The sequence below is a fragment of the Lampetra planeri genome, chromosome 64, assembly GCF_965212315.1.
Source record: "Lampetra planeri chromosome 64, kcLamPlan1.2.h2, whole genome shotgun sequence".
Taxonomy (NCBI): domain Eukaryota; kingdom Metazoa; phylum Chordata; class Hyperoartia; order Petromyzontiformes; family Petromyzontidae; genus Lampetra; species Lampetra planeri.
The window spans coordinates 847,757-871,574 of NC_136170.1; the positions used below are offsets into that span (position 1 = coordinate 847,757).

Genomic DNA, 23,818 nt, shown 5'->3' on the forward strand with positions numbered 1-23,818 from the left:
CGTACGTGCTTTTGTGCCTGCGTATCTACCTACCTGCGCGCCTGCCTGTCTGCGTACGTGTCTGCGTGTGTGTCTGCGTGTTCCTGTCTGTGTCTCTGTGTACGTGCTTGCGTGCCTGTCTGCGTGCCTGCCTGCGTGCCTGCCTGCGTGCCCGCCTGCTCTGTTCTCCCTCCCCTCCCGCCCCCCTCCCTCCCCAGGCCGGGCCTCCGAGCCAGAGGCACGAGAAGCCGTCAGGGGGGGGGCGCCACTTGACTCGTGTGCCGTGGCAGGCGCGGCACGCCGGCATGCGCACCTACTACTTTGGCGCCGACTCGCTGGAGGAGATGCGCGTGTGGATGAAGGCGATGGCACAGGCGTCGCAGCTGCAGATGGAGATCCCGCAGGGGTGAGACGCCTCCTCCCCTCCAACCCCCCCCTCCCTCCCTCCCCCTCGTGCGTTTGCGCGCGCGTTGAACGCGCCGTACGTAGCCAGCCGCGCTAATCGGAGGTGTACGCAGGAAGGACAGCAACCTCTACACAAGAAATGAGTTCTCAAGAAATGAGTTTGTCAATCTCGATGATGACGATGATTTAAAATTGCGTAGCTCCAGCGGCGTCCCAATAACGGAAGGGAAGAACGTTCCAGACGGCCGCCGAAGCGCTTCTGAAAGCACCGCGCGACGACAACGACAATGCGGTGACCAACCCCCTTTTTTTTTACGTCTGAGCCAAAAGCCGCAGCTGCTGCTGCTGCGAGGATGGGCCAGAGAGTGTCGCGTGGTGATGGTCATTTATAGCTCCTTTGCCGTCCACATCGGCTCGATCGTGCGGAGTCTGCACGGCCCACGGTGGCAACTCGGGCGGTAGCGTGGCGCAGGGTGGCGCAGGGTGGGGCAGGGTGGTAGTGTAGGGTGGTGTAGGGTGACGCAGGGTGGGGCAGGGTGGGGCAGGGTGGGGCAGGGTGGGGCAGGGTGGTGCAGGGTGGCGCAGGGTGGGGTAGGGTGGTGTAGGGTGACGCAGGGTGGGGCAGGGTGGTGCAGGGTGGTGCAGGGTGGGGCAGGGTGGGGCAGGGTGGTGCAGGTAGGTGTAGGGTGGTGCAGGGTGGGGCAGGGTGGGGGCAGGGAGGTGCAGGGTGGTACAGGGTGGTGCAGGGTGGTGCAGGGTGGTGCAGGGTGGTGCAGGGTGTACACCGCCTGGGGGTTCACAGCGACGTGGCCACGATAGCTCAACGAAGTGGCTTATCGTCACGTGGACATTTCTCGCAAGCCATCTACTCTAAACCGTCGATTTAGGTGACAAACCTTGCTCATTGGCTGTGTCGGTTGGCTGGTGTGTTCAACGCCACACTTATATCAGTTTGACGCATAGGCTTTTACGTTGACTCGGTAATCCCCCCCCTCCACTTTCCGCAAGAGTGCAGAAGTGTGGTCATCACATCTACGCCTCTGTATAAGGAACGAAACAGGTGGAAGACTTCCCCACAAATGTGGCTGTCGCCTGATGAAGCTGGTTGTAATTACTGGTGAAACGTCACAGTACTCAGATTGTAAATGTTGTGGCTTTGCTCTCCAACACACCGGTTAGTGCTGTACTAGTGACGAATTGGCACATTCTGTTTACGTGACAACCCTTACTAGTTGGCTGTGTCGGGTGGCGGCGGGTTTAACGACACATTTATATATTTACGCGATCTCATCCGAAACAATTACCTGCGTTATCGATTCTAAATGTGGAGGGGAAAAAAAACGTAGGACCCGGAGAAAAATCCACGTGACCCACAGAAGAGAGAGAGAGAGAGAGTCGGGATTGAAACCACGACCTCCCGCGTACCAGGCGAGGTAGTCGACATCTCCTAGCCACCAGCCACCGCCGCGTCTCACGTGGTCTCCCCCCTCCATCCCTCCCAGCAACAGCGACGGCGGCGGCGGCGGCGGCAGCAGCAGCAGCTTGCGCGACGGCGCGGACGATAAACCGGCGAGCGCCGGCAACCACTCCCGCGGGCGAGCTGCGGAGGAGGAGGAGGCGGGGGGGGGGGCAGGTGCTCGTCGACGGGCTCCGTGGGGCGCCGGCGCTGGCCCGGTGGCGGCCGCCGCGCTCCGACGACGGCGGCGGCGACGACGACGACGAGGAACGGGGCGGCCCTCGCGGCGACGTGGAGATCGTGACGGAGGAGGGGCTGGCTCGCCCGCGGGCCGGCACGGACGACGACGACGACGCGGAGGTGGAGGCCGTCACGTCGTTCGCCGGCCCGTCGGCCGCGACCCGCGCCGCCGACGACGTCGATGACGACGACGACGGCGGCGTCGCTGCGGCGGAGGCGGCCGCGGAGGAGCTCCGGAGGCAGCTGCACGACGGCTACGACGAGAGGGGGGGCGGCCGCGGAGCGGCGGGACGACGACGACGACGACGACGGCGAGAGGTTCGACCCGTCGGCGGGCCCCGACCGCACGCCCGCGGAGGCCGCCGATCGCCCGACCGCCGGCGCCGCCATCTCACGGCCGGAAGCGGCGGCGACGTCCGGCGTGGTTCTACGTCACCCGAACCCGCAGCAGCAGCAGCAGCAGCAGCCGCGGCCGCAGCAGCAGAGGCCGCTGCTGCAGCAGCAGCAGCAGCAGCTGCAGCGACACAGCACGGGCGGGCTGGGGCTTGCCGGCAGCAGCAGCCTGTCGGCGCTCGACCAGGACGGGTTTGGCTACGGGGCGGCGGGCGGCGCCGGCGAGGGCCACCGGGCGGGTGGCGGCGGTGGCGGCGCTGGAGAGGGAGCGCGAGAGGGAGAAGCGCAACTCGATGGTGCAGCTGGAGCAGTGGATGCAGTCGCAGAAGGAGAAGAACGAGGGAGACCGCTTGAGGTGAGGGAGACGCCGGGGTGCGGTGGGGGGGGGGGGGCTTGGTGGGGGTAGAGGAGGGGTGGGGGGGGAGCAGCTCAAGGATTGGTGAGAGGTGGGTGGAGGAGGAGGGGGGGGTGAAAATGGGAGGTGGAGGGGGGGAGGTGGAGGGGGGGAGGTGGAGGGGAGGAGGTGGAGGGGGTGGAGGGGAGGGGGTGGAGGGGAGGGGGTGGAGGGGAGGGGGTGGAGGGGAGGGGGTGGAGGGGAGGGGGTGGAGGGGAGGTTGTGGGGGATGGTGAGAGACGAGATGGGGGGGGGGGGTGGTGGGGAAATGGCGCGACGCCCTGGATGGCCACGTGTGGCTGTGTGAACCCTGCGGGCAGCAGCGGTGAGTCTGTGAAACCTCGAGCAAGGAACGGGCCCTGACCCCCTCCATCCTCCCCTCCCCCCCCCCCTCCTCCCCCCCCCCCTCCCCCCGCAGCATCGCGTCCACCCAGACGCTGCCCCGGTCCATGCCCAGCTACCGCCAGTCGCTGGTGGTGGTGGGCGCCCCCTACCCGGACGGCTACACCTCGCTGCCTCGCCACGCCGCGGCCGCCTCCTCCTCCCTGTCGCGCCGCCCGCCCGGCGGGGCCGCCGGGCCCGCCGTGCCGTACGGGGCCGGCGGGGGGGCGGGGGGCTCCGCCGGGGGGCACGGCCCCCCCCGCCGACGTGGTCTCGGAGCTGTTCGAGTGGCGGCAGCGCCAGGTGCTGCGGCACGGAGGGCACAGTACGTGAGCGCCGGGCGTTCCGGCGTGCGTCTCCGTGCGTGTCCTCGTGTGTCTATCTGTCTCCGTGTGTCTCCTCGTGTCTCTGTGCATGTGTGCGTGTCTCCTTGTCTGTCTCCGCGTGTCTCCGCGTGTCCGCGTGCTGTGAGGAGCGGTGGCGTAGCGGTTAGCGCGCTCCGCGCCACGAACCCGGCTACCCGAGTTCGATTCCCGCTCACGGCCACCAACACCACCGGTGACGATCGTCTGAACCGCTGCCGGGCCCTTCCCCTAGGTCGACTCGGCCTCAAATGAGACATCGCCGCTGGGCGGCGTGGTGCTCCCCACCCGCCGAACTCGCGCGTCTAACGCTCGAGTCTGACGCTCGACCCAATGTCACCCCCCCCCTCCGCCAGGCCCGGCGCCGCCCGGCGCGTCGTCCGCGCTGCACCGCTTTGCGGTGAGCAGCCCCCCGACGCTCTACAGCATGGCCGAGGTGGACGAGAGCGACGGGGCCGCCTACGGGGCGGGCGGCGACCCCGCCGGGTCGTACGGGGTCACGCGGGCCAGGTCGCGCAGCGAGAGGTCGCCCGGACACCGGAGGTCGCACGCGCCCGCCGGGCGGGTGGACGTGGCGGCGGCCGCCCCCCCGGCGGCGGCGACGCGCCACGCCGCGTTGCCGCTGGCGGGGCCGCACCGGCAACGCGGCGCCGAGTTCAGCCACGGCTACGGAGCGCGGGTACGGCCCCCCCTCCCCCCCCCCTCACACACACGTAGGACGCTGTCTGTCTGTTGGGTTGTCTGTTGGGTTGTCTGTCTGTCGGTTGGGTTGTCTGTCTGTTGGGCTGTCTGTCGGTTGGGTTGTCTGTCTGTCAGTTGGGTTGTCTGTCTGCTGGGCTTGTCTGTTGGACTGTCTGTCTGTCGGTTGGGTTGTCTGTCTGCTGGGCTGTCTGTCTGTTGGGTTGTCTGGTAGGCTGTCTGCTGGGCTGTCTGCTGGGCTGTCTGCTGGGCTGTCTGCTGGGCTGTTTGCTGGGCTGTCTGTTGGGCTGTCTGTCTATCGTGCTGTCTAACTGGCTGGCTGTCTGTCTGCTGGGCTGTCTAACTGGCTGACTGTCTGGCCGCCTGTCTGTCTGTCCCCACGGTCTCGCAGGGCACGCAGACGCTGGACAGGAGGCCCATGCCGTCCATGGTATACACGTCCACCCCACAGTCCATCCCGCCCAGCCTGCAGGGCCGCACGGTGAGACACACGCCCACGCTCACCCCCACGCTCACCCTCGCCGCTCACCCCCGCCGTTCACCCCCACGCTCACCCTCGCCGCTCACCCCCACGCTCACCCTCGCCGCTCACCCCCACGCTCACCATCGCCGCTCACCCCCACGCTCACCCTCGCCGCTCACCCCCACACTCACCCTCGCCGCTCACCCCCACGCCCCCCCACCCTTCGCAAAAGAAGTTCAACGTACATTGACCTCTTGACCTTTCCTTCCGATGGCGAGTCAAACCGCTCTCGCCCCGCCCGACTGCTGCGCCGGCCGGCGGCGGCGGCCGGCTGGCCGGCGCGTCCACGGCAGTGCCGCTAACGGGGTCGACTTAACGCCGGTGCGATGGTAACGGGGGTGGCGGCCGATGTTCTTCCGTTTGTGCGGCGATGGCGGCGTTGGTGATGCTGACGCGGCGACGATGACGATGGCGGCAACGGTGGTGGTGGTGGCGGTGGCGGTTGGGTACAGCCAGAGGAGCTGACCCTGCTGCTCATCCAGCTGCGGAGAAACCAGGCGGTGCTTGCCGAAGCGAGGGACCGCACGCTCGCGCACCTGTTGGGCCCGGCGCCGGCCGCGCCGCGGTCACAGGTCCGGCACGAGGTCTCGCGGGGGGTCACAAGGGGGGTCACACGGGGGGTCACGGGGTCACACGGGGGGTCACGAGGTCACGGGGGTCACGGGGTTACAAGGGGGGTCACACGGGGGTTCATGGGGTCACATGGGGGGTCACACGGGGGGTCACGCGGGGAGTCACGGGGGGTCACGCGGGGAGTCACGGGGGGTCACGCGGGGAGTCACGGGGTCATACGGGGATCTTGGGGGATCGGAGGTCACGGGGGGCGTGGGGATGGGGCGCCAGGTGGGAACGAGGGCGCGACAGGCGCACGGCTGACACGCTAGCGTCACGCTAGCGACACGCTAGCGTCACGCTAGCGGCACGCTAGCGGCACGCTAGCGGCACGCTAGCCACGTGCTCGACACGCACACGAGGTGCAGGATCGAGACACTGCCTCGGCGCTAGGCACACGCTTAATACTCTATATGTTATAGACACACGCTACCCACACACAATACATGCCCCACTCACAACACATGCGCTACCCCTTACATCGTATTTCACACACACACTACCCACAACACACACACACTACCCACAACACACACACACACTACCCACAACACACACACACACTACCCACAACACACACACCACCCACCACACACACACACACCACCCACAACAAACACACACACTACCCACAACACACACACACACACTACCCACAACACACACACACACTACCCACAACACACACACACACCACCCACAACACACACACACCACCCACAACACACACACACACTACCCACAACACACACACACACTACCCACAACACACACACACTACCCACAACACACACACACACCACCCACAACACACACACACACCACCCACAACACACACACACACCACCCACAACACACACACACACCACCCACAACACACACACACACCACCCACAACACACACACACACTTCCCACAGCACACAAACACACACACCACCCACACACACACCACACACACACACCACCCTGCCACCCTCGCCACCCTCCCACACACCACCACGCACCACTCTCACCGCACTCCCTCGCCACGCTCACCGCGCTCGCCACCCGTGTCTCCGCTGTGCCACCCACGCCTCCCCCGTGCCCCTGCCTGCACAGTCGTTGGCACCGTCGCTGCACCTGCAGAGGAACCTGCGCTTTATTGAGAGCCAGGTGGGGCAGTATGGCATCATCCTCACCACCATCCTCACCACCACCACCGCCACCACCACCATCCTCACCACCACCATCCTCACCACCACCACCATCCTCACCACCACCATCCTCACCACCACCACCATCCTCACCACCACCATCCTCACCACCACCACCATCCTAACCACCACCATCCTCACCACCACCACCACCATCCTCACCACCACCACCACCATCACCACCACCACCACTGCCATCCTCACCACCACCACCACTGCCATCCTCACCACCACCACCACTGCCATCCTCATCAGCAGCATCATTGTCACCAGCAGCACACAGATCACCAGCAGCAGTAATCATCTTCCATTGTTGACAACAACAACAACAAGAAGCGGTAGCAGTGTCAACATCGGTATCATCACCACCGCCACCATCATCTCCCACCTGCATGGCTCCCACTGTCCCCATGGTTGCAGCCAGTACCCCCCCCCCCCCATCCATCGCCCCCCAGCCCCATCGTCACCTCGTTACCCGCACGGTGCCCCCTCGTCCCGTGCCTCGTCCCGTGCCGTCCCCCCCCCCCCGCCCCCTCTGCCCGGTAGCCCCCCAGTGGCCCAGCGGCGTAGCTGTGGGTGGCGTGTGCAGGGCGGGCCGACCGCGGGATAGAGCGGGGGGGCCCACTCTATCCTGGACGGCGGCACTGTCGAGACCCTGGGACTGGGCGTCACTCTGGCGAGGGTTCACGGAGGAGAGGCCCAGGTGGCGGGCTCATGAAGGGGGGGGGGGGTGGAGGGAGGTCCACACCACCTGCGCCGCTAGGCCACTAGGGGGTCCGTCGCATGCCTGACGTTGCGTTGCTGCGGCCGTGTTACCCCTTTACCCCGTCGTGTCCTTACCCCCCCTCCCGCCCGCCCCTCCCCCCCGCCCCACGTCGTCACCAGAGGGTCACGAACGGCGGCGGGGTCGCGCAAGCTCGATAGCGCCGCCGCCCCCCGCCGGGTCTGGCTGGGTTGGAAAATACTCCCACTGGGGGGGGAGAGACAAAGGCGGCCGGGCGTGGTGGTGGTGGTGGTGATGCTGCTGGCCACCCACCCACTCAGCTCATGCGCCGCAGTGCCGGCCTTCCCAGGCGCTGCTGCCGCTAGCGGCGCTTGCCCCAGCGGCCTCGTTGAGGCTGTTACCACCACATCCAGGCCCCCCCTCAGCCCCCCTTACTGGGGGGCTGAGGGGGGGGGGCTGTGGTTGGCTGCGTGCCGCCGAGATCGCGGCGTTAACGGCAAGCGCGGAAAAATATTCGGCGACAAATGAAACCTCCCCCACCCATCCCCTGCCCCGCTCGTGACGATGTCTCTGCCTGCCCGCCTGCCGTCGTCGTCGTCGTCGTTCTCACCGCTCCTCGCTGTTTCGGGTTTTTTATTTCCTTTGCAGAGTTTTATTTGCGCCATCTTACCTGAGACCACCTGACCCGCTTCCTTGCCTTGCTCACTTCCTCCGAGTCTCCGTGTCCCTGTGTCTCCGTCCCAGTGTCTCCGTGTCCCTGTGTCTCCGTGTCCCTGTCTCCGTGTCCCTGTGTCTGTGTCCCTGTGTCCCTGTGTCTACGTCCCAGTGTCTCTCTGTCCCAGTGTCTCCATCCCAGTGTCTACGTCCCAGTATCTCTGTGTCTCTTCACCTGTGTGTCCGTCCCAGTGTCTCCGTGTGTCCGTCCCAGTGTCTCCGTGTCTCCGTGTCTCCGTGTCTCCGTGTCCGTTACTAACCCTGTGTTTGCTCCCTGCTCTCTCCCGTCCTTCGCCGTTCCAAGATGAAGGCTAACGAGCCGCTAATTAACACGGTGCAGACGATTATTTGCTGCCGCTCGCTCCCGTTCCGGCCGCAAGTAAGCACGGCGCTCCCCGCGGAACGCACGCGCGGCAAAACCACGCACGTGTCACCGTGTGTGAGCTCACCGTGTGTGAGCGTCGTCGTGTGTGAGCGAGGAGATGGGGTGTGAGCGTCACCGTGTGTGTGCATCACCGTGCGTCACCGTGCGTGAGCGTCACCGTGCGTGAGCGTCACCGTGCGTCACCGTGTGTGAGTGTCACCGTGCGTGAGTGTCACCGTGCGTCACCGTGTGTGTGCGTCACCGTGCGTCACCGTGTGTGAGCGTCGCCATGCGTTTGTGTGTGATTCTCACCGATTGTCTGTGTTGTGCATCGTGCAATGATGTGTGTGTGTGCGTGGGCTCGTTGTGTGGGGATTAGCGTTGTGTCCGCTAAGTTGGGTGTCCACTGCTATTGGTGTCCGTGTGTAGTGACTGACTCACTCGGAGACAGTAGGAGGCACTCTATTTAGTAACAGCCTTCACAGGTTGCTAAGGTGACTACGAGTCAGGACAGCTGACAGACGACGAGACGGTGAAGACGCAGACGAAGACGTCGACGCCACGGCGAGGGGATCCCACTCACAGCGACAGCCCCGAACCTTCGCTCGGGGGGGGGGGTCCCCTTTTATCCTCCTGCAACCGCAGATCCCGTTCTCTGCCAGCAACCAGCGCTATGCTCCGTAGTGACCCATTCCATGTCACTACACGTGCATTAGCATGCGTGGGTGGGTGTGTGCGGGTGGGTGTGTGCGGGTGGGTGGGTGAGTGGGTGGGTTGGGTGTGTGTGGGTGGGTGTGTGTGTGGGTTGCGAAGGTGAGTGTGTGTGTGTGTGCGTGTGTGGGTGAGTGTGTGTTGTGTGTGGGTGGGTGAGTGAGTGAGTGCGTGTGTGTGTGTGTGGGTGCGAAGGTGAGTGGGTGTGTGTGTGTGCGTGTGTGTGCGTGTGTGCGTGTGTGTGTGTGTGTGTGCGTGGGTGAGTGGGTGGGTGAAACAACGGTGGACAAAGCCGCCGGCATCTGTGTACCGTCAGGGGCCTCGTGCCGCCTCGCACAACGCCCGCCCGCGTGCGCCGCTCGTTGTCGTGGCAACGCCAGGCGGTGAGAGCTGCTGACTGGGGCGACGTGTCTGTGTGCGTCTGTGTGCGTCTGTGTGTATCTGTGTGCGTTTGTGTGTGTCTGTGTGCGTCTGTGTGCGTCTGTGTGTGTCTGTGTGCGCGTTGCCCCCGACCCCCCCCGTGTTTGTGTTTACAGTTTGTGTTCCCGGAATCGAACTACTCGCTCCGCTCCAGCGGGCAGGACATCGACGTGAGTTCCCGACCGCATCGACGCCCCCCCCCCTCGCCCCCCCCCTCGCCCCCCCCCCCTCGCCCCCCACCCCTCCGCCTAGGTCGACTCAGCCTCAAATGAGTACCTGGTGTAGCAGTCGGCGCTACGCTGCGCTCCGAACCTGAAGACCCGGGCTCGATTCCCACTCACGGCCAACAGCAGTGACGATTATCTGAACCGGTCCCGGGCCTCCCCTAGGTCGACTCAGCCTCAAATGTGTATGGAGTGCGGTGCTTAAATATCGCCACTAGGGAGACAAAGGCGGCCGGGCGTGGTGCTGGCCACCCACCACCCCCCCTTGTGTGCCGTGCCGGACTTCATAGGTGCTCGCTTAACGGCACTTGCCCCAACAGTCTGCTGAGGCTATACAGGGGATCTTTGTCTTTGTGTCTGTGTGTGTGTGTCTGTATGTGTCTGTGTGTGTGTCTGTGTGTGTGTCTGTCTGTGTGTGTGTCTGTGTGTGTGTCTGTGTGTCTGTGTGTGTGTCTGCGTGTCTGTGCGTCTGTGTGTGTATCTGTGTGTGTGTGTGTCTGTCTGTGTGTCTGTGTGTTAGTCTGTGTGTTAGTGTGTGTGTTAGAGTCGGAGCCTTTCCCTGTACACCTTGGGGTGCGACAGGGATGTCCTCTGGCTCCCACATTATTTAACATCTATTTCGACTGCGTAGTTCGTGAAGCCTTCAATAGCTGTACCGGGGGAATTACCATTTGGTACAGATATAATGGGAGGCTGATCGACGCCCGGGTGCGATCAAGGGATGGCTCCCTATTGGTCAACCACGTTATGTATGCCGATGATTTGGTAATAGCTGCTCATTCAGAAGAGGAGTTGGAGACGCTGCTGCTGAGACTGGAGTGTGCCACTAAGAGGTGGGGCCTTACCATCAGCCCCACCAAAACTAAGCACCTGCCTGGGTATTTTGTACCATCGGGCACTCCGCCCCCACAACTCCCAATCGGTGATGGGGCAGTTGTGGAGAGAGTAGAGAGTTTCCCATACCTGGGCAGTGTGCTCATGACCGGCTCCAGTTTATCAGCAGAGGTCTCACTCCGAATCAGTCTCGGCCACGGTCATTCCCTCCCTTCTCTACGCTTGCGAAACGTGGACCCCCCTAGTGGAGCATCTTCGCCGGTTGGAAACATTTAGGCTGGCCTGCCTACGATCCATCCTGGGTTTAACCAGGCTGGATTGTGTGAGGAGCTCACAAGTCCTTGAAAGATCTGGGCAAAGTCCCATCAGTGAGCTCCTCCGGCAGGCAAGGCTGCGTTGGCTGGGTCATGTAGCCCGCATGCCCAGCCACCGCATGCCTAAACAGCTTTTGTTTGGCCGGATCGAGGGGGCTAAACGGGCGCGGCACGGGCTAGAGAAGAGATGGAGTGATGTGGTACAGGAGGACGTGGAGCTGAGTGGACTTGCCGATGACTGGTACCAGCGGTGTCAAGATCGGCCTCAGTGGAGGAGGCTCGTGAAGGACGCTACTGGGCAGTTGGAGGCAGTCGCCCTCCGACAACAACGGAGGGCGGAGGAGCGACGCTCACAACAACGAGCGGAGCGCCGGGTGGCTAAAGCACAGCAAGTTGGCACAGTAGGGGGCACAGGTGGTGCATCAGCCAGTCATCTCGGTCATCTCGGTCAGTCGACCCGTGGCACCTGGGTCTGCCCCGTGACCTCCTGCCAGCGGGCGTTCGACACTTCACGTGGCCTCAGGGTGCACATGGCCTGGCACAAGCGTCGTGGTGACGTCACCGCCACTTAGTGGCGAATGGCGGTTGTTGTTGTGTGTCTGTGTGTGTGTGTGTCTGTGTGTGTGTGTGTCTGTGTGTTAGTGTGTGTGTTAGAGTGTGTGTGTTAGTGTCTGTGTGTGTGTGTCTGTGTGTGTCTGCGTGTCTGTGCGTCTGTGTGTGCATCTGTGTGTGTGTCTGTCTGTGTGTCTGTGTGTTAGTGTGTGTGTTAGAGTGTGTGTGTTAGTGTCTGTGTGTGTGTGTCTGTGTGTGTGTGTCTGTCTGTGTGTTTGTGTGTCTGTGTGTTTGTGTGTGTGTTAGAGTGTGTGTGTCTGTGTGTTTGTGTGTGTGTTAGAGTGTGTGTGTTAGTGTCTGTGTGTGTGTATCTGTGTGTGTGTGTGTCTGTGTGTGTGTCTGTGTGTGTGTGTGTCTGTGTGTGTGTGTGTCTGTGTGTGTCTGTGTGTTTGTGTGTGTGTCTGTGTGTGTGTGTGTCTGTGTGTTAGTGTCTGTGTGTGTGTATCTGTGTGTGTGTGTCTGTGTGTTAGTGTCTGTGTGTGTGTATCTGTGTGTGTGTGTCTGTGTGTGTGTATCTGTGTGTGTGTGTGTCTGTGTGTTAGTGTCTGTGTGTGTGTATCTGTGTGTTAGTGTGTGTGTTAGAGTGTGTGTGTTAGAGTGTGTGTGTGTGTGTGTGTGTGTCTGTGTGTTAGTGTCTGTGTGTGTGTATCTGTGTGTTAGTGTGTGTGTTAGAGTGTGTGTGTTAGAGTGTGTGTGTGTGTGTGTGTCTGTGTGTTAGTGTCTGTGTGTGTGTGTCTGTGTGTGTGTTTGTGTGTGTGTGTCTGTGTGTTAGTGTCTGTGTGTGTGTGTCTGTGTGTGTGTGTCTGTGTGTGTGTGTGTGTCTGTGTGTTAGTGTCTGTGTGTGTCTGTGTGTGTGTCTGTGTGTGTGTGTCTGTGTGTGTCTGTGTGTTTGTGTGTGTGTGTGTCTGTGTGTGTGTGTGTCTGTGTGTGTCTGTGTGTTTGTGTGTGTGTGTGTCTGTGTGTGTGTGTGTCTGTGTGTGTGTGTGTCTGTGTGTGTTAGAGTGTGTGTGTGTGTCTGTCTGTGTGTGTGTGTCTGTGTGTGTGTGTGTCTGTGTGTGTGTGTGTGTCTGTGTGTGTGTCGGTGTGTGTGTGTGTGTGTGTCTGTGTGTGTGTGTGTCTGTGTGTGTGTGTGTCTGTGTGTGTCTGTGTGTTTGTGGCCGCGAGCGGCACTTGCCCCAGCGGTCTGTAGAAGGCCTCCACTGGGCGGGCGGGGGGTGATCTTTGTGTGATCTTTGTGTGTTGCGTCTGCGACAGATGAAGCTGACGCGGCTGTGCGACCAGAACAAGACGCTGCACGAGCAGGAGACCAGGCTGAGGCAGCTGCGCAACGAGAAGGTGAGCTCACGATGGCGAGGAGGTGAGGTCACCATGGTGAGGAGGTGAGGTGACGGTGGTGAGGTGAGGTCACCGTGTCGTCGTGGGTTTCGCGCTGCGCTGCGCTACGAATCCGGCGACCCGAGTTCGATTCATGCTCACGGCCAACACCGGTGACGATTATCTGGACCGGGTGCTGGGCCTCCCTTAGGTCGACTCGGCCTCAAATGAGTACCTGGTGCGGTGTATAGTAAACATCGCCACTGGGGAGACAAAGGTGGCCGGGAGTGGTGCTGGCCACCCACCCCCTCGTGTACCGTGCCAGCCTTCATAGGTGCTCGCTAACAGCACTTGCCCCATTAGTCTGTTAAGCCTGTTTTATTTTATTTTGGGGAGCGATGGTGCAGTGGTTAGGGCCGCAATTGCGCTGCAAACCCATCTACCCGAGTTCAATTCCCGCTCAAAGCCTATATCGCTGACGGCGGTTATCTAAACTGGTCCTGGGCCTCACCGAGGTCGACTCGGCCTGAAATGAGTACTCTGTGCGATGTGTAATCAGCGGCAGTGGGGAGACGTGGCGACGCTACTCGCTGTGACGGCACTTTCCCCAACAGCTTGTGAAGGCTACCTGGGTGGATGGAAGGCATCTTTACAGGCATCTTCATCTTTGTGCGTGTGTGTGTGTGCGTTTGCGCATGTACGTGCGTGTATGCGTGCGTGTGTGTGTGCGTGCGTGTGTTTGTGCGTGGGTATGTGTGTGTGTGCGTGTGTGTGTGTGCGTGTGCGTGCGTTTGCGTGAGTGTGTGTGTGTGTGTGCGTGTGTGTGTGTGTGCGTGTCGGCGCAGGCGCGCATCGAGTCGTCCCTGGAGGGGCTGCACCTGCAGATCGCCCAGCGGCGCTCGCAGCCCGAGCTACTGCACGAGCAGCAGCAGCGGCTGCAGGCCGACCTCGTGCACATCCGTGCAGACAGCGCCCGGCTCAGCCTGGTGAGACAACCCCACACCCCCCCATCCCCTCACCCCCCCATCCCCTCACCCCCCCATCCCCCCATCCCCCCATCCCCTCACCCCCCCCATCCTCCCACCCATCCCCCACCCGATCCCCCCCCCCCCTTCCCTCCCATGCCCCACCCAATCAGGGGCGACCTGGCCACAAATGATGGCTTATCACGTGGACATTCAGAGCAGCAGCCAAATACTCTCCAAACGCGCGATGTCCGCTTTTAAATGGGGAGGGAAATACCGAAGGACCCGGGGAAATATCCACGCGACCACAGGGAGAGAGAAAGAGAGACACCGCAAACTCCAAATATACAGCAGCAGGCGTCAGGGTCAGGATCGAACCCATGACCTCCCGCGTACCAGGCGAGGTAGTCAACATCTCCTAGCCACCGTGAGACGCTTGAACTGCGTCGGTGACGTCGTGCTGTTGCCGCGGTGACGCCGCCCCTCCCTCGCGGTGCCGCCAGGATCTGGAGCGCTCGGTGAGCGAGTACAAGCAGCTGGAGTCGGACCTCCTGGCCCTGAGGGTCCATCTGGAGGACCTCCTGAGCCGGCTCAGCTTCACGCAGGTACGGCCTCCTCCTCGCGCCCAGGTGAGCTCACCTGCATGCACCAGGTGAGATCACCTGCATGCACCAGGTGAGATCACCTGCACGCACCAGGTGAGATCACCTGCACGCACCAGGTGAGATCACCTGCACGCACCAGGTGAGCTCACTTGCATGCACCAGGTGAGATCACCTGCATGCACCAGGTGAGATCACCTGCACGCACCAGGTGAGATCACCTGCACGCACCAGGTGAGCTCACCTGCATGCACCAGGTGAGATCACCTGCATGCACCAGGTGAGATCAACTGCATGCACCAGGTGAGCTCACCTGCATGCACCAGGTGAGATCACCTGCACGCACCAGGTGAGCTCACTGGCATGCACCAGGTGAGATCACCTGCATGCACCAGGTGAGATCACCTGCACGCACCAGGTGAGATCAACTGCATGCACCAGGTGAGATCACCTGCATGCACCAGGTGAGATCACCTGCACGCACCAGGTGAGATCACCTGCACGCACCAGGTGAGATCAACTGCACGCACCAGGTGAGATCACCTGCACGCACCAGGTGAGATCACCTGCACGCACCAGGTGAGATCACCTGCACGCGCCAAGTGAGCTCTTCGCTTTCCCCATGTCTTGTCGGATCGCTTGATCCCTGCCATGTGACCCCCCCCCGTGCCATGTGACTGCTACGGCCGCCCCTGTTGAGCCAAGGGTCACGTGACTACTACCGCCCCCCGTGTCACATGACTGCTCACGCCCCCCCCCCCCGTTGCTTCCTTGGTCATGTGATCCCTACTTCTGCCACCCCCCCCTCTCTTCCCACGTGACCCCTGTTCCCACCACTACCCCCCCCCCCCTCGCCCCCCCCCCCTCTCCGCCAGACTGAAGTGGGTCACCAGCAGCGGGCGCAGGTGCAGAGGGACTTGTGGCGGATCCAGGATGTGATGGGGGGGCTGGGCCAGGGGAGCTGGGACGTGACGACCGCGGGGGGGGGCCCCGTGGGAACAGGTGAGGCCCGGAGAGGTCGTCGTCGTCGTCATCGTCGTCATCGTCTTCATCTTCGTCATCATCGTCTTCATCTTCGTCATCATCGTCGTCATCTTCGTCATCGTCGTCATCTTCGTCATCGCGATCGACCGTCGCCAACGGTTCATTGTGGTTGCCTCATCGTCGTCATGTTGTTCTTTTTTTGTAATGTTTTAATTTAGATTTTTTTGTAAAAAAAAGAAAAAATTTTAGTTTATTTTTTTATTGTTTTGTAAAAATGTTTTGTTATTTTTGTTCGTTATTTTTTTAGTAAATTTGTATTATCTTTTATTTATTTATTATCGACATGATTTATTATTGACATCACCGTACCGCTCGTCGTTACCGACACGAAAGTTGACGGTCGACATCGTCGTCGTTATCGTCCTGGTCAACGCGCAAATCCGTTGTCGTTTTAATTTTGTCGTCATCGTCGTCATCGCCGCCATCATTATGGGCGTCGCCAAACATCCGCGTGATGGTCATCGCCATCACCGTCATTATCTTATCCTCGTCATGTCTTTTCTCGGTACTGCAGGAGGATGATGATGATGGTGTTGATGATGGTGATTGGATGTAGCTGAAACTGACAGGAGTGCTGCTGATGATGATGATGATGATGATTGGAGTTATGATGTAGCTGCTGATGATCGGAGTGGTGACTGTTGTTATTGCTGCTGCTGGTTGTGTTGATGACGATGACTCTGGAAATGATGACTTAGCTAATGACGATGACGACGATGAAGATGACGATGATGATTACGACGATAACGATGATGATGATGACGAAGATGATGACGACGATTACGACGATGATGATGACGACGACGATAACGATGACGATGATGATGACGACGATGATTACGACGATGACGATGACGACGATAACGACGACGATAACGATGATGACGACGACGCTGACGATGCTGACGATGCTGACGATGACGATGATGACGACGACGATGACGATGATGATGACGATGATGATGCTGACGACGTGTCTTGTCCCCGCCCAGGTGTCAGCGGTCACCCCCACCTCGCCAGGGACCCCTCGGGAAGCCCCCCACGAGCCGTGGGACCCCACTCGCCCCTCCGCTCCTCCCTGGTGAGGCTTCGCAGGGCGCCGCCGTGCGGTTACACCGCCTGCACACTCGTCAGCTATGCCGCTGTCTGATCCCCACGAGAGAGAGAGACAGACACCCAGACCCAGGACTCAAACTCGGGCTCTGGGCAGTGTTGGCTCTGCGTGTCTGACACGGTCATTTTCTCGAGAGAGACGCGGCCATTCTGAACCTTCTCTCTCTCTCGAGAGAGAGAGAGGAGAGACAGAGAGAGAGACGCACGGAGACCCAGGACTCAAACCGAGGCGCTCGGCATGACCGGCTTGGCATCTCTGACACCAGAGGCGGAGTTGACGTTGGTTTCGGTGCCAGGAATGAAATGGGTGGACGGGGGGCACCCTGCTCCCCTACCCCCCCTACCCACCCTGCCCCCTCCCCCCCTGTCCCCCTTGGCCCCCTGGACCCAGCCCCCCAGGCCCCCCTGCCCCCCACTGTCCACATGTCCTCGTCATCCGGTGGCTGTGTGTCGTCTCAGCCCCCGGTGCAGTTGCGCCGCCTGCACACCGCCGCAGTTAAACCCCCGACGACTCTCACGGCGATGAGATTTCAGATTCTTGATTTAGACTGCTGGAGGAGGAATCCGATGAGCTGTGAAGCTCCTGGGTTTGTCTGTTTTTTCACAGTCGGCCAGTTAACGTGCCCCGCGGGGTCAGAACGTGTCAACGGCAAACGATACGAACACGCGGCAGGAGTGCAAAGTAGAGCAGAGGTGGACAAATCACAAAAAAAAGCCATTTTTATTTCAGCAGGTAAAGCCCAATTGATCGATTCAGCTGCTCTTTCGGAAGCGAGCCGGCCATCGCGAACATAGCTCAACGAAGTGGCTCACCGCCGCGTGACGTGCGTGCGTTGAACGTCTTTGACGCACCGCACGAGGCCACCGGCGCTAATCGGAGGTGCGGGGGAAGGACAACAAACTGAAACACGACGAGCCGTTCTATACAAACGAGATGATTTAAAGGTGCGGCGCAGCTCCCAGTCGCTTCCTCATATCGGAAGGGAAGAGCGTTCCAGACGGCCGCAGAAGCGCGATCTGCAAGCGCCGCGGCGATGCGGTGACCGCCGCCGCGAGGGGGGGGGGGGGTGGGGGCTGTTTGCGGGGCCAAGCGGCCGACCGTCCGTGTCCGACTCTCGCCCCCCGTCGTCGCCGCTTGTGCGCAGAGACGGGAGGCGACGCCGCCGCGGCCTCCGCTGCCCGACAGCTATGGCAGCTACGGCTCGGCGCGGCCGGCGCTCGCGGGCAGCAGCTGGGGGTCGCCCTACGCCGGCGGCGCGTCCGGAGAGCAACTCACCAACGGCGACGCCAAGGTACGGGCCGGGGGCGGCGGCGGCGTCGCCATGGTCATAGTAACCATTGTCATGGTCGCCATCGTCACAATCGTCATAGTAACCATCGTCATAGTCATCATCGTCATAGTAACCACCGTCATAGTCACCGTCGTCATGGTCACCAGCGCCATAGTAACCATGGTCATAGTAACCTTGGTCATAGTAACCACCGTCATAGTTACCGTCGTCATGGTCACCATCGTCAGAGTAACCATCGTCATGGTCACCATCGTCAGAGTAACCATCGTCATGGTAACCATCGTCATAGTAACCATCGTCATAGTAACCATCGTCATAGTAACCATCGTCATAGTCACCGTACCCGTTGTCATCACTACAGAGAGAGAGAAATAATCGCGGAGGTCAGGCACAGTCACACACAGAGGTCACGGCGAGGTCAGAAACAAGGCCGGCGACAGGGCCAAGCGCAGACTATAACCGAGGTCGGGTCGAGGTCGGGTCGAGGTTTAGGCGTCGGCCGTGGCGACGGGGGGAGCCTCACCGTGCGAGCGCCGTGTGGTGTTGCCGCAGGTCGCTCACCACCAACCGCAGCAGGGCAAGAGCAACGGCTCCAGCGACCGGCAGCAGCAGCAGCAGCAGAAGGGTGAGTGTGGGGGCGGTGTCCCCCCGAGTGGGACGGCTCGCCCCACCCCGGTGTCGCCGGCCCGTCCGCGTGGTGTCCGCGTGGCGTCCACCCGCCCTGGTGTTCACGCGTCCCCTTGTGAGCGCGTGTCCCGGTGCCCGTGCGTCGTGGTGCGTGCGTGGCCGTGTGAATCTTGTGTGGGAATCTTGTGTGTGAATCTTGTGTGTGAACGACCTGAAGCTTTCCTGACTACAGGAATTCATATTCTTAGGGGCTTTCGGTAAAGTCACGTCTATAGGTTCAAAGGAAATAACAAAAAACTACGACGTTTCGATCGCAACACAAGCGGTCGTCACCGCTTGTGTTGCGATCGAAACGTCATAGTTTTTTTGTTATTTCCTTTGAACCTATCGACGTGACTTTACCGAAAAACCCCCAAAAATATTTGCGTGTGAATGTTCGTACGTGCGTTCATCCCTGTGTGTGTGTGTGTTTCCGCCGTGCCCCTTCCTGCTTGTGCGTCCTGGTGCTCGTGCGCTCACACGCGTCCTTGCGTGCACGTGCGTGTCTCTGTGTCCACGCGGCTGAGGTGTCCGCGTGTCGTCACACCTGGTGCATCCCCCGGGTCTCCTGTTTCATCATCGCGTGTCTCCCGTGTGTCTCCCACGTGTCTCCCGCGTGTCCCCGTGCGGCGGTGGTTGTCTCCCCCAGTCTTCACGTCGCTTGTAGGAGTTGTCCCCCCGCTGTCCCAGCCGGGACAGATGCAGTCGACCACCATCGCCTCCTACGTCACGCTGCGTCGCGCCAAGTCGAACGGGGCCAAGGCAAGTTCCGTGTTCTATCCACCCGCCGCTCCGCTCGTTGTTGTGAGCGTCGCTCGTTGTTTGTGAGCGTCGCTCATTATTGCGACCACCATCGTCATCATCGTCGCCATCATTGCCATCGCCATCGTGGCCGTCATCATCATCGTGGTCTTCGTCATTGCTAGGAGCGGCCCAAGAGCGCGATGGACGCGCTGTACCCGGCGGGCGGTCCCGCGGGCGGCGCCGGCCGGGGCAAGATGAGCGTGGAGGAGCAACTGGAGCGGCTCAAGCTCAACCAGAAGGCGGCGGCGGTGGCAGCCGGGGGGGGCGGCGGGGGGGACCTGGCGACGACGGTGACCCCCGCGGGGGGGTCGGGCCGCGCCGCGCCGCGCCGACGCGGCCACACGATGACGCTCGACCGCCGGACCATCCTGGCGGCGCAGTCGCCCGCTCGGCCCGCGTCCGTGGACGTCTCGCAGGTGTGCGAGTGTGTGCGTGTGGGTTGGGGTTGGTGCGTGTGAGTGTGAGTGTTGGAGTTGGTGTGTGAGTGTGTGTGTGTGCCCTGTGTGTGTGTGGTTTGGGGCTGGCACGTGCCCTGTGTGTGTGTCCTGTGTGTGTGTGTGCCCTGTGTGTGTGTGAGTGTGGGTTGGTGCGTGCCCTGTGTGTGTGTCCTGTGTGTGTGCGTGCCCTGTGTGTGTGTCCTGTGTGTGTGCCCTGTGTGTGTGTCCTGTGTGTGTGCGTGCCCTGTGTGTGTGTGGGTTGGGGTTGGCGCGTGCCCTGTGTGTGTGTGAGTGTGTGTGTGAGTGTGTGTGTTGGGGTTGGCATGTGCCCTGTGTGTGTGGGTTGGGGCTGGCGCGTGCCCTGTGTGTGTGTGTGTGTGCCCTGTGTGTGGGTTGGGGTTGGTGTGTGTGTGTGTGAGTGTGTGTGTTGGCATGTGCCCTGTGTGTGTGTGCCCTGTGTGTGTGGGTTGGGGCTGGCGCGTGCCCTGTGTGTGTGTGTGTGCCCTGTGTGTGTGTGTGGGTTGGGGTTGGTGTGTGTGTGTGGGTGTGTGTGTTGGGGTTGGCACGTGCCCTGTGTGTGTGTGTGTGTGCCCTGTGTGTGTGTGGGGTGGGGCTGGCATGTCCCCTCTGTGTGTGTTGGCACGACCATGGTGCTGGCCAGCCCACCCCCTCGTGTGCCGTGCCGGCCTTCATAGGTGCTGCTACTCGCTCGCAGCGTTTGCCCCAACAGTCTATTTGTTGGCACAGTCGGGGGGCACAGGTGGTGCATCTGCCAGTCTATCTCAGTCAGTCAACCCATGGCACGTACAAAGTAACACAGAGAGAGGACGGCCATCCCAGTCAGTCGACACGTTCCATGAGGCGTAGGCTTTGTGGATTTTCGTGCCGTTGCTCCGTTGAGATGCCGCCATTTCCGCGTTATTACCACTCTGTGGGCATGGCGTCAACCAATGTGGCACATTTTATCGTGGTGGAGACACCGTGGCGAGACGGTGGGCCATGAGGCCGTGGGCCATGAGGCCGTGGGCCATGAGACATTTTGTGAGACACTGGGTGAGACACTGGGTGAGACAGTGGGTGAGACACTGGGTGAGACACTGGGTGAGACACTGGGTGAGACACTGGGTGAGACACTGGGTGAGGCCATGGGCCATGACGCCGTGGACAATGAGACATTGGGTGAGACACTGGGCGAGGGTGAGGCCATGGGCCATGAGGCCGTGGCGGTGCGGTGTCCGCCTGCCTTACCACCGCCGCGTCGTTGCAGCTCATGAAGGTGAGCCAGCGCAAGGACGACCTGGACATCGCCGAGCTGGAGCGCGCCGTGCAGGACGCCTCGGCGCCCGAGACGCCGGCGCAGGAGATCGCGCGGCTCCGCACCGCCGGCACGGAGCTCGACGGCAGCTACGATCCGGGGTCAGAGGTGAGACGCAGCCGGGGGTCAGGGGTGAGACACGGTGAGGGTCAGAGGTGAGACACAGCCGGGGGTTAGGGGTGAGACACGGTGAGGGTCAGAGGTGAGACGCAGCCACGTCCTGGGTGAAAGTCGGTGGTGAAATGGCAGGGTCATAGGGGTGGCACGCAGCCGGGGTCAGAGGTGAGACACAGCCGGGGTCAGGGGTGAGACACGGTGAGGGTCAGGGGTGAGAGACGGCCAAGGTCAGAGGTGGTCCAGGGTTAGAGGTCAGTGGGTGGAGATCCGGGTCTGGATTGAGAGATATATCCGGTAGGTGGGGGGGGGAGGTGTTGGGGTGTTGAGAGATGTGAGATGTGCACTTGGCGATGATGCTTCAAATGCTGCTGAGAGTTCTGGGATTTTGGGCATACGAGGCCTGGGTTCCAATCAGGAGCCGGAGGTCGGGAGGTCACGGAGAGAGAGATCCGAATCTGAGCATTGTTCTGTGTCTGTTGTTAGGTGCTGGTGATCACAGCCATATAGGCGATGGTAGCGTTTGTCGTGATGTTGAAAATGATTGTGATTATAGCAGTGATAATTACGTATATGATGATGGCGAAGGCAGCAACGGTAACCGTAGTTACGACAACGACGACGATTGCAATGACGATGAGTGTATTAACGAGCGTGGTTATGATGTTTGCAACGGTATTTGACGGTGACGATGATGTTACCGATGAAAACGGGAGCGATGATGTTGACAACGAGCTGGTCACGGTTATGCCCCCTCCCCCCGCCCGCCCCTCCCCCCGCCCGCCCCTCCCCCCGGCCAGCAGGTGTCCCCCCCTCGTCACCACGTGCTCGTGCCCGAGCGCTACGTGGACGAGGACCCCGAGGAGCCGCTGAGCCCCCTGGAAATGGAGGCGCGGCAGAAGAACGTGGAGCGGATCAAGGCGATGCTCGCCAAGTCCAGGTACAGCGTCGTCACGCACACGCGTCGTCACGCACACGCGTCGTCACATTGCTTTCATGGCTTAATTTTGGTGATTTTCGAAAAGTTTTTTCGGTTTGGCCATGTTTGTTTGTTGTAGTACAGAGTTAGACTGATGGCCGTAATCTAAGTTGTCTTGTGGTTGTTGTTGTTGTTTGACTTGCATCCCACTGGGATTTGTGCACACAGTGTTGGTGTATGCTGTTTTTTCTGCAATATTTTGCTGTCTTTTCTTGGATTTTCTGTTTGCACTTAGTCACTTTAAGATGTTTTCTTGTTCACGTTTTTTGTTTTTTTCTTTGTTGCGGTTGCACCCGATTCAAGAGCCGAATGGCTCACAGGGCTATACCTAATAAATGAACTTGAACTTGAACGCACACACGCGCCGCACACGCGTCACGACGCTTCACAGCATTAACCAGGGCCGCCTTCCGGTTTCGAACCGCGGACCGCCGCGACCGCCCGCCCACCGTCACGTTGCCCCGCCCCCCTCCGCGTCTCCAGCGTGCAGAACGTGGCGCCGCTGCCGTCGCCGGCGAGCCGCGAGGTGGCGCAGGGCAAGGTGGAGGCGCACGTGCAGGAGCAGGAGCGCATCATCAGCATGTCGTGCGCCCTCGCCGCGGAGGCGTGCCAGCGGAGCAAGGCCGTGGCCGGTACGGCACCACCGCCGCCGCGGGCAGCACGGCCACGCATCGCCAGAACTCGGCGCGCGCTATTCCGTGGGTCACCTTCACCGGGGTTTTGCGCCTCGTCGTTTGTTCACCGGGTCGCTGGTAAACTGCAGTGGGCGGCACTGGACAGAGGTCGCAAACGGGTTTTGATTCCCTACCCGTACCCTACCCGAAATGAGTGACAAACGGTGACTCACCAGTGACTCACGGCCTACCCGTACCCGTACCCGGCCGCACCAGGTTCGCAAACGGGTACACGTACCCGTACCCGGCCGGGTACAGGTAGCCGGGTATCGGGTAGGGTACGGGTATCGGGTACCCGGTTGCGACCTCTGGCACTCGACCGGTTCGTAGTCGCGGCCGTAGCGGGGTGTGTGCCGGAGCGAGGGTTTATTTTCCGGGTGACCGACCCGGCCGACGCGAGTCTCCGCGTTCCTCACGCCGTCGCTCCGCTCTCTGGTTTTGTTTCCTGCCGCCCGACAGCCAAACTCACTTCCCCGACGAAGGGGGCGTCCCCTTCCCAGGATGCATCGGCGCCCGGCGGCGGCAGCCATTTTGCGTTTGTTTAGAACGCCAAGGTTTCTGCTCAGCTCAGCGGTGAGAGACTCACTCACTCACCCACTTGCTCACCCACTCGCTCACCCACTTGCTCACCCGCTCGCTCGCTCACCCACTCGCTCACTCACTCACTCGATAACCCGCTCACACGCTCACCCAATCGCTCAACCCGCTCGCTCATGGACTTTCTCACCCACTCGCTCGCTTGCTCAGGCACTCGCACACCCACGCGCTCGCTCACCCGCTCCTCCGCTTGCTCACCCACTCGCTCACCCACTCGCTCACCCACTCGCTCACCCACTGGCTCACCCGCTCGCTCACCCGCTCGCTCACCCGCTCGCTCACCCGCTCGCTCACCCCGCTCGCTCACGCCGCTCGCTCACCCGCTCGTTCACCCGCTCGCTCACCC

At 61.3% G+C, this 23,818-nt stretch overlaps 1 protein-coding gene across 1 annotated transcript in view; it reads left to right on the top strand.

Annotated features, from left to right (window-relative positions):
* The window catches only part of LOC144737067 (pleckstrin homology domain-containing family A member 6-like), a 51,781-nt gene that overhangs the window by 25,449 nt on the left and 2,514 nt on the right, over window positions 1-23,818 (top strand). The window contains 23 exon segments of the mRNA XM_078619719.1: window positions 198-385; window positions 1,887-2,003; window positions 2,005-2,347; window positions 2,349-2,711; window positions 2,713-2,828; window positions 3,286-3,502; window positions 3,504-3,573; window positions 3,967-4,289; window positions 4,701-4,790; window positions 9,689-9,742; window positions 12,811-12,891; window positions 13,716-13,856; window positions 14,339-14,440; window positions 15,313-15,439; window positions 16,474-16,562; window positions 17,740-17,886; window positions 18,439-18,511; window positions 19,202-19,314; window positions 19,479-19,772; window positions 21,061-21,216; window positions 22,023-22,162; window positions 22,685-22,833; window positions 23,335-23,448. Coding sequence (XP_078475845.1) covers window positions 198-385; window positions 1,887-2,003; window positions 2,005-2,347; window positions 2,349-2,711; window positions 2,713-2,828; window positions 3,286-3,502; window positions 3,504-3,573; window positions 3,967-4,289; window positions 4,701-4,790; window positions 9,689-9,742; window positions 12,811-12,891; window positions 13,716-13,856; window positions 14,339-14,440; window positions 15,313-15,439; window positions 16,474-16,562; window positions 17,740-17,886; window positions 18,439-18,511; window positions 19,202-19,314; window positions 19,479-19,772; window positions 21,061-21,216; window positions 22,023-22,162; window positions 22,685-22,833; window positions 23,335-23,420 — 3,579 coding nt within the window. The 3' untranslated portion in view covers window positions 23,421-23,448.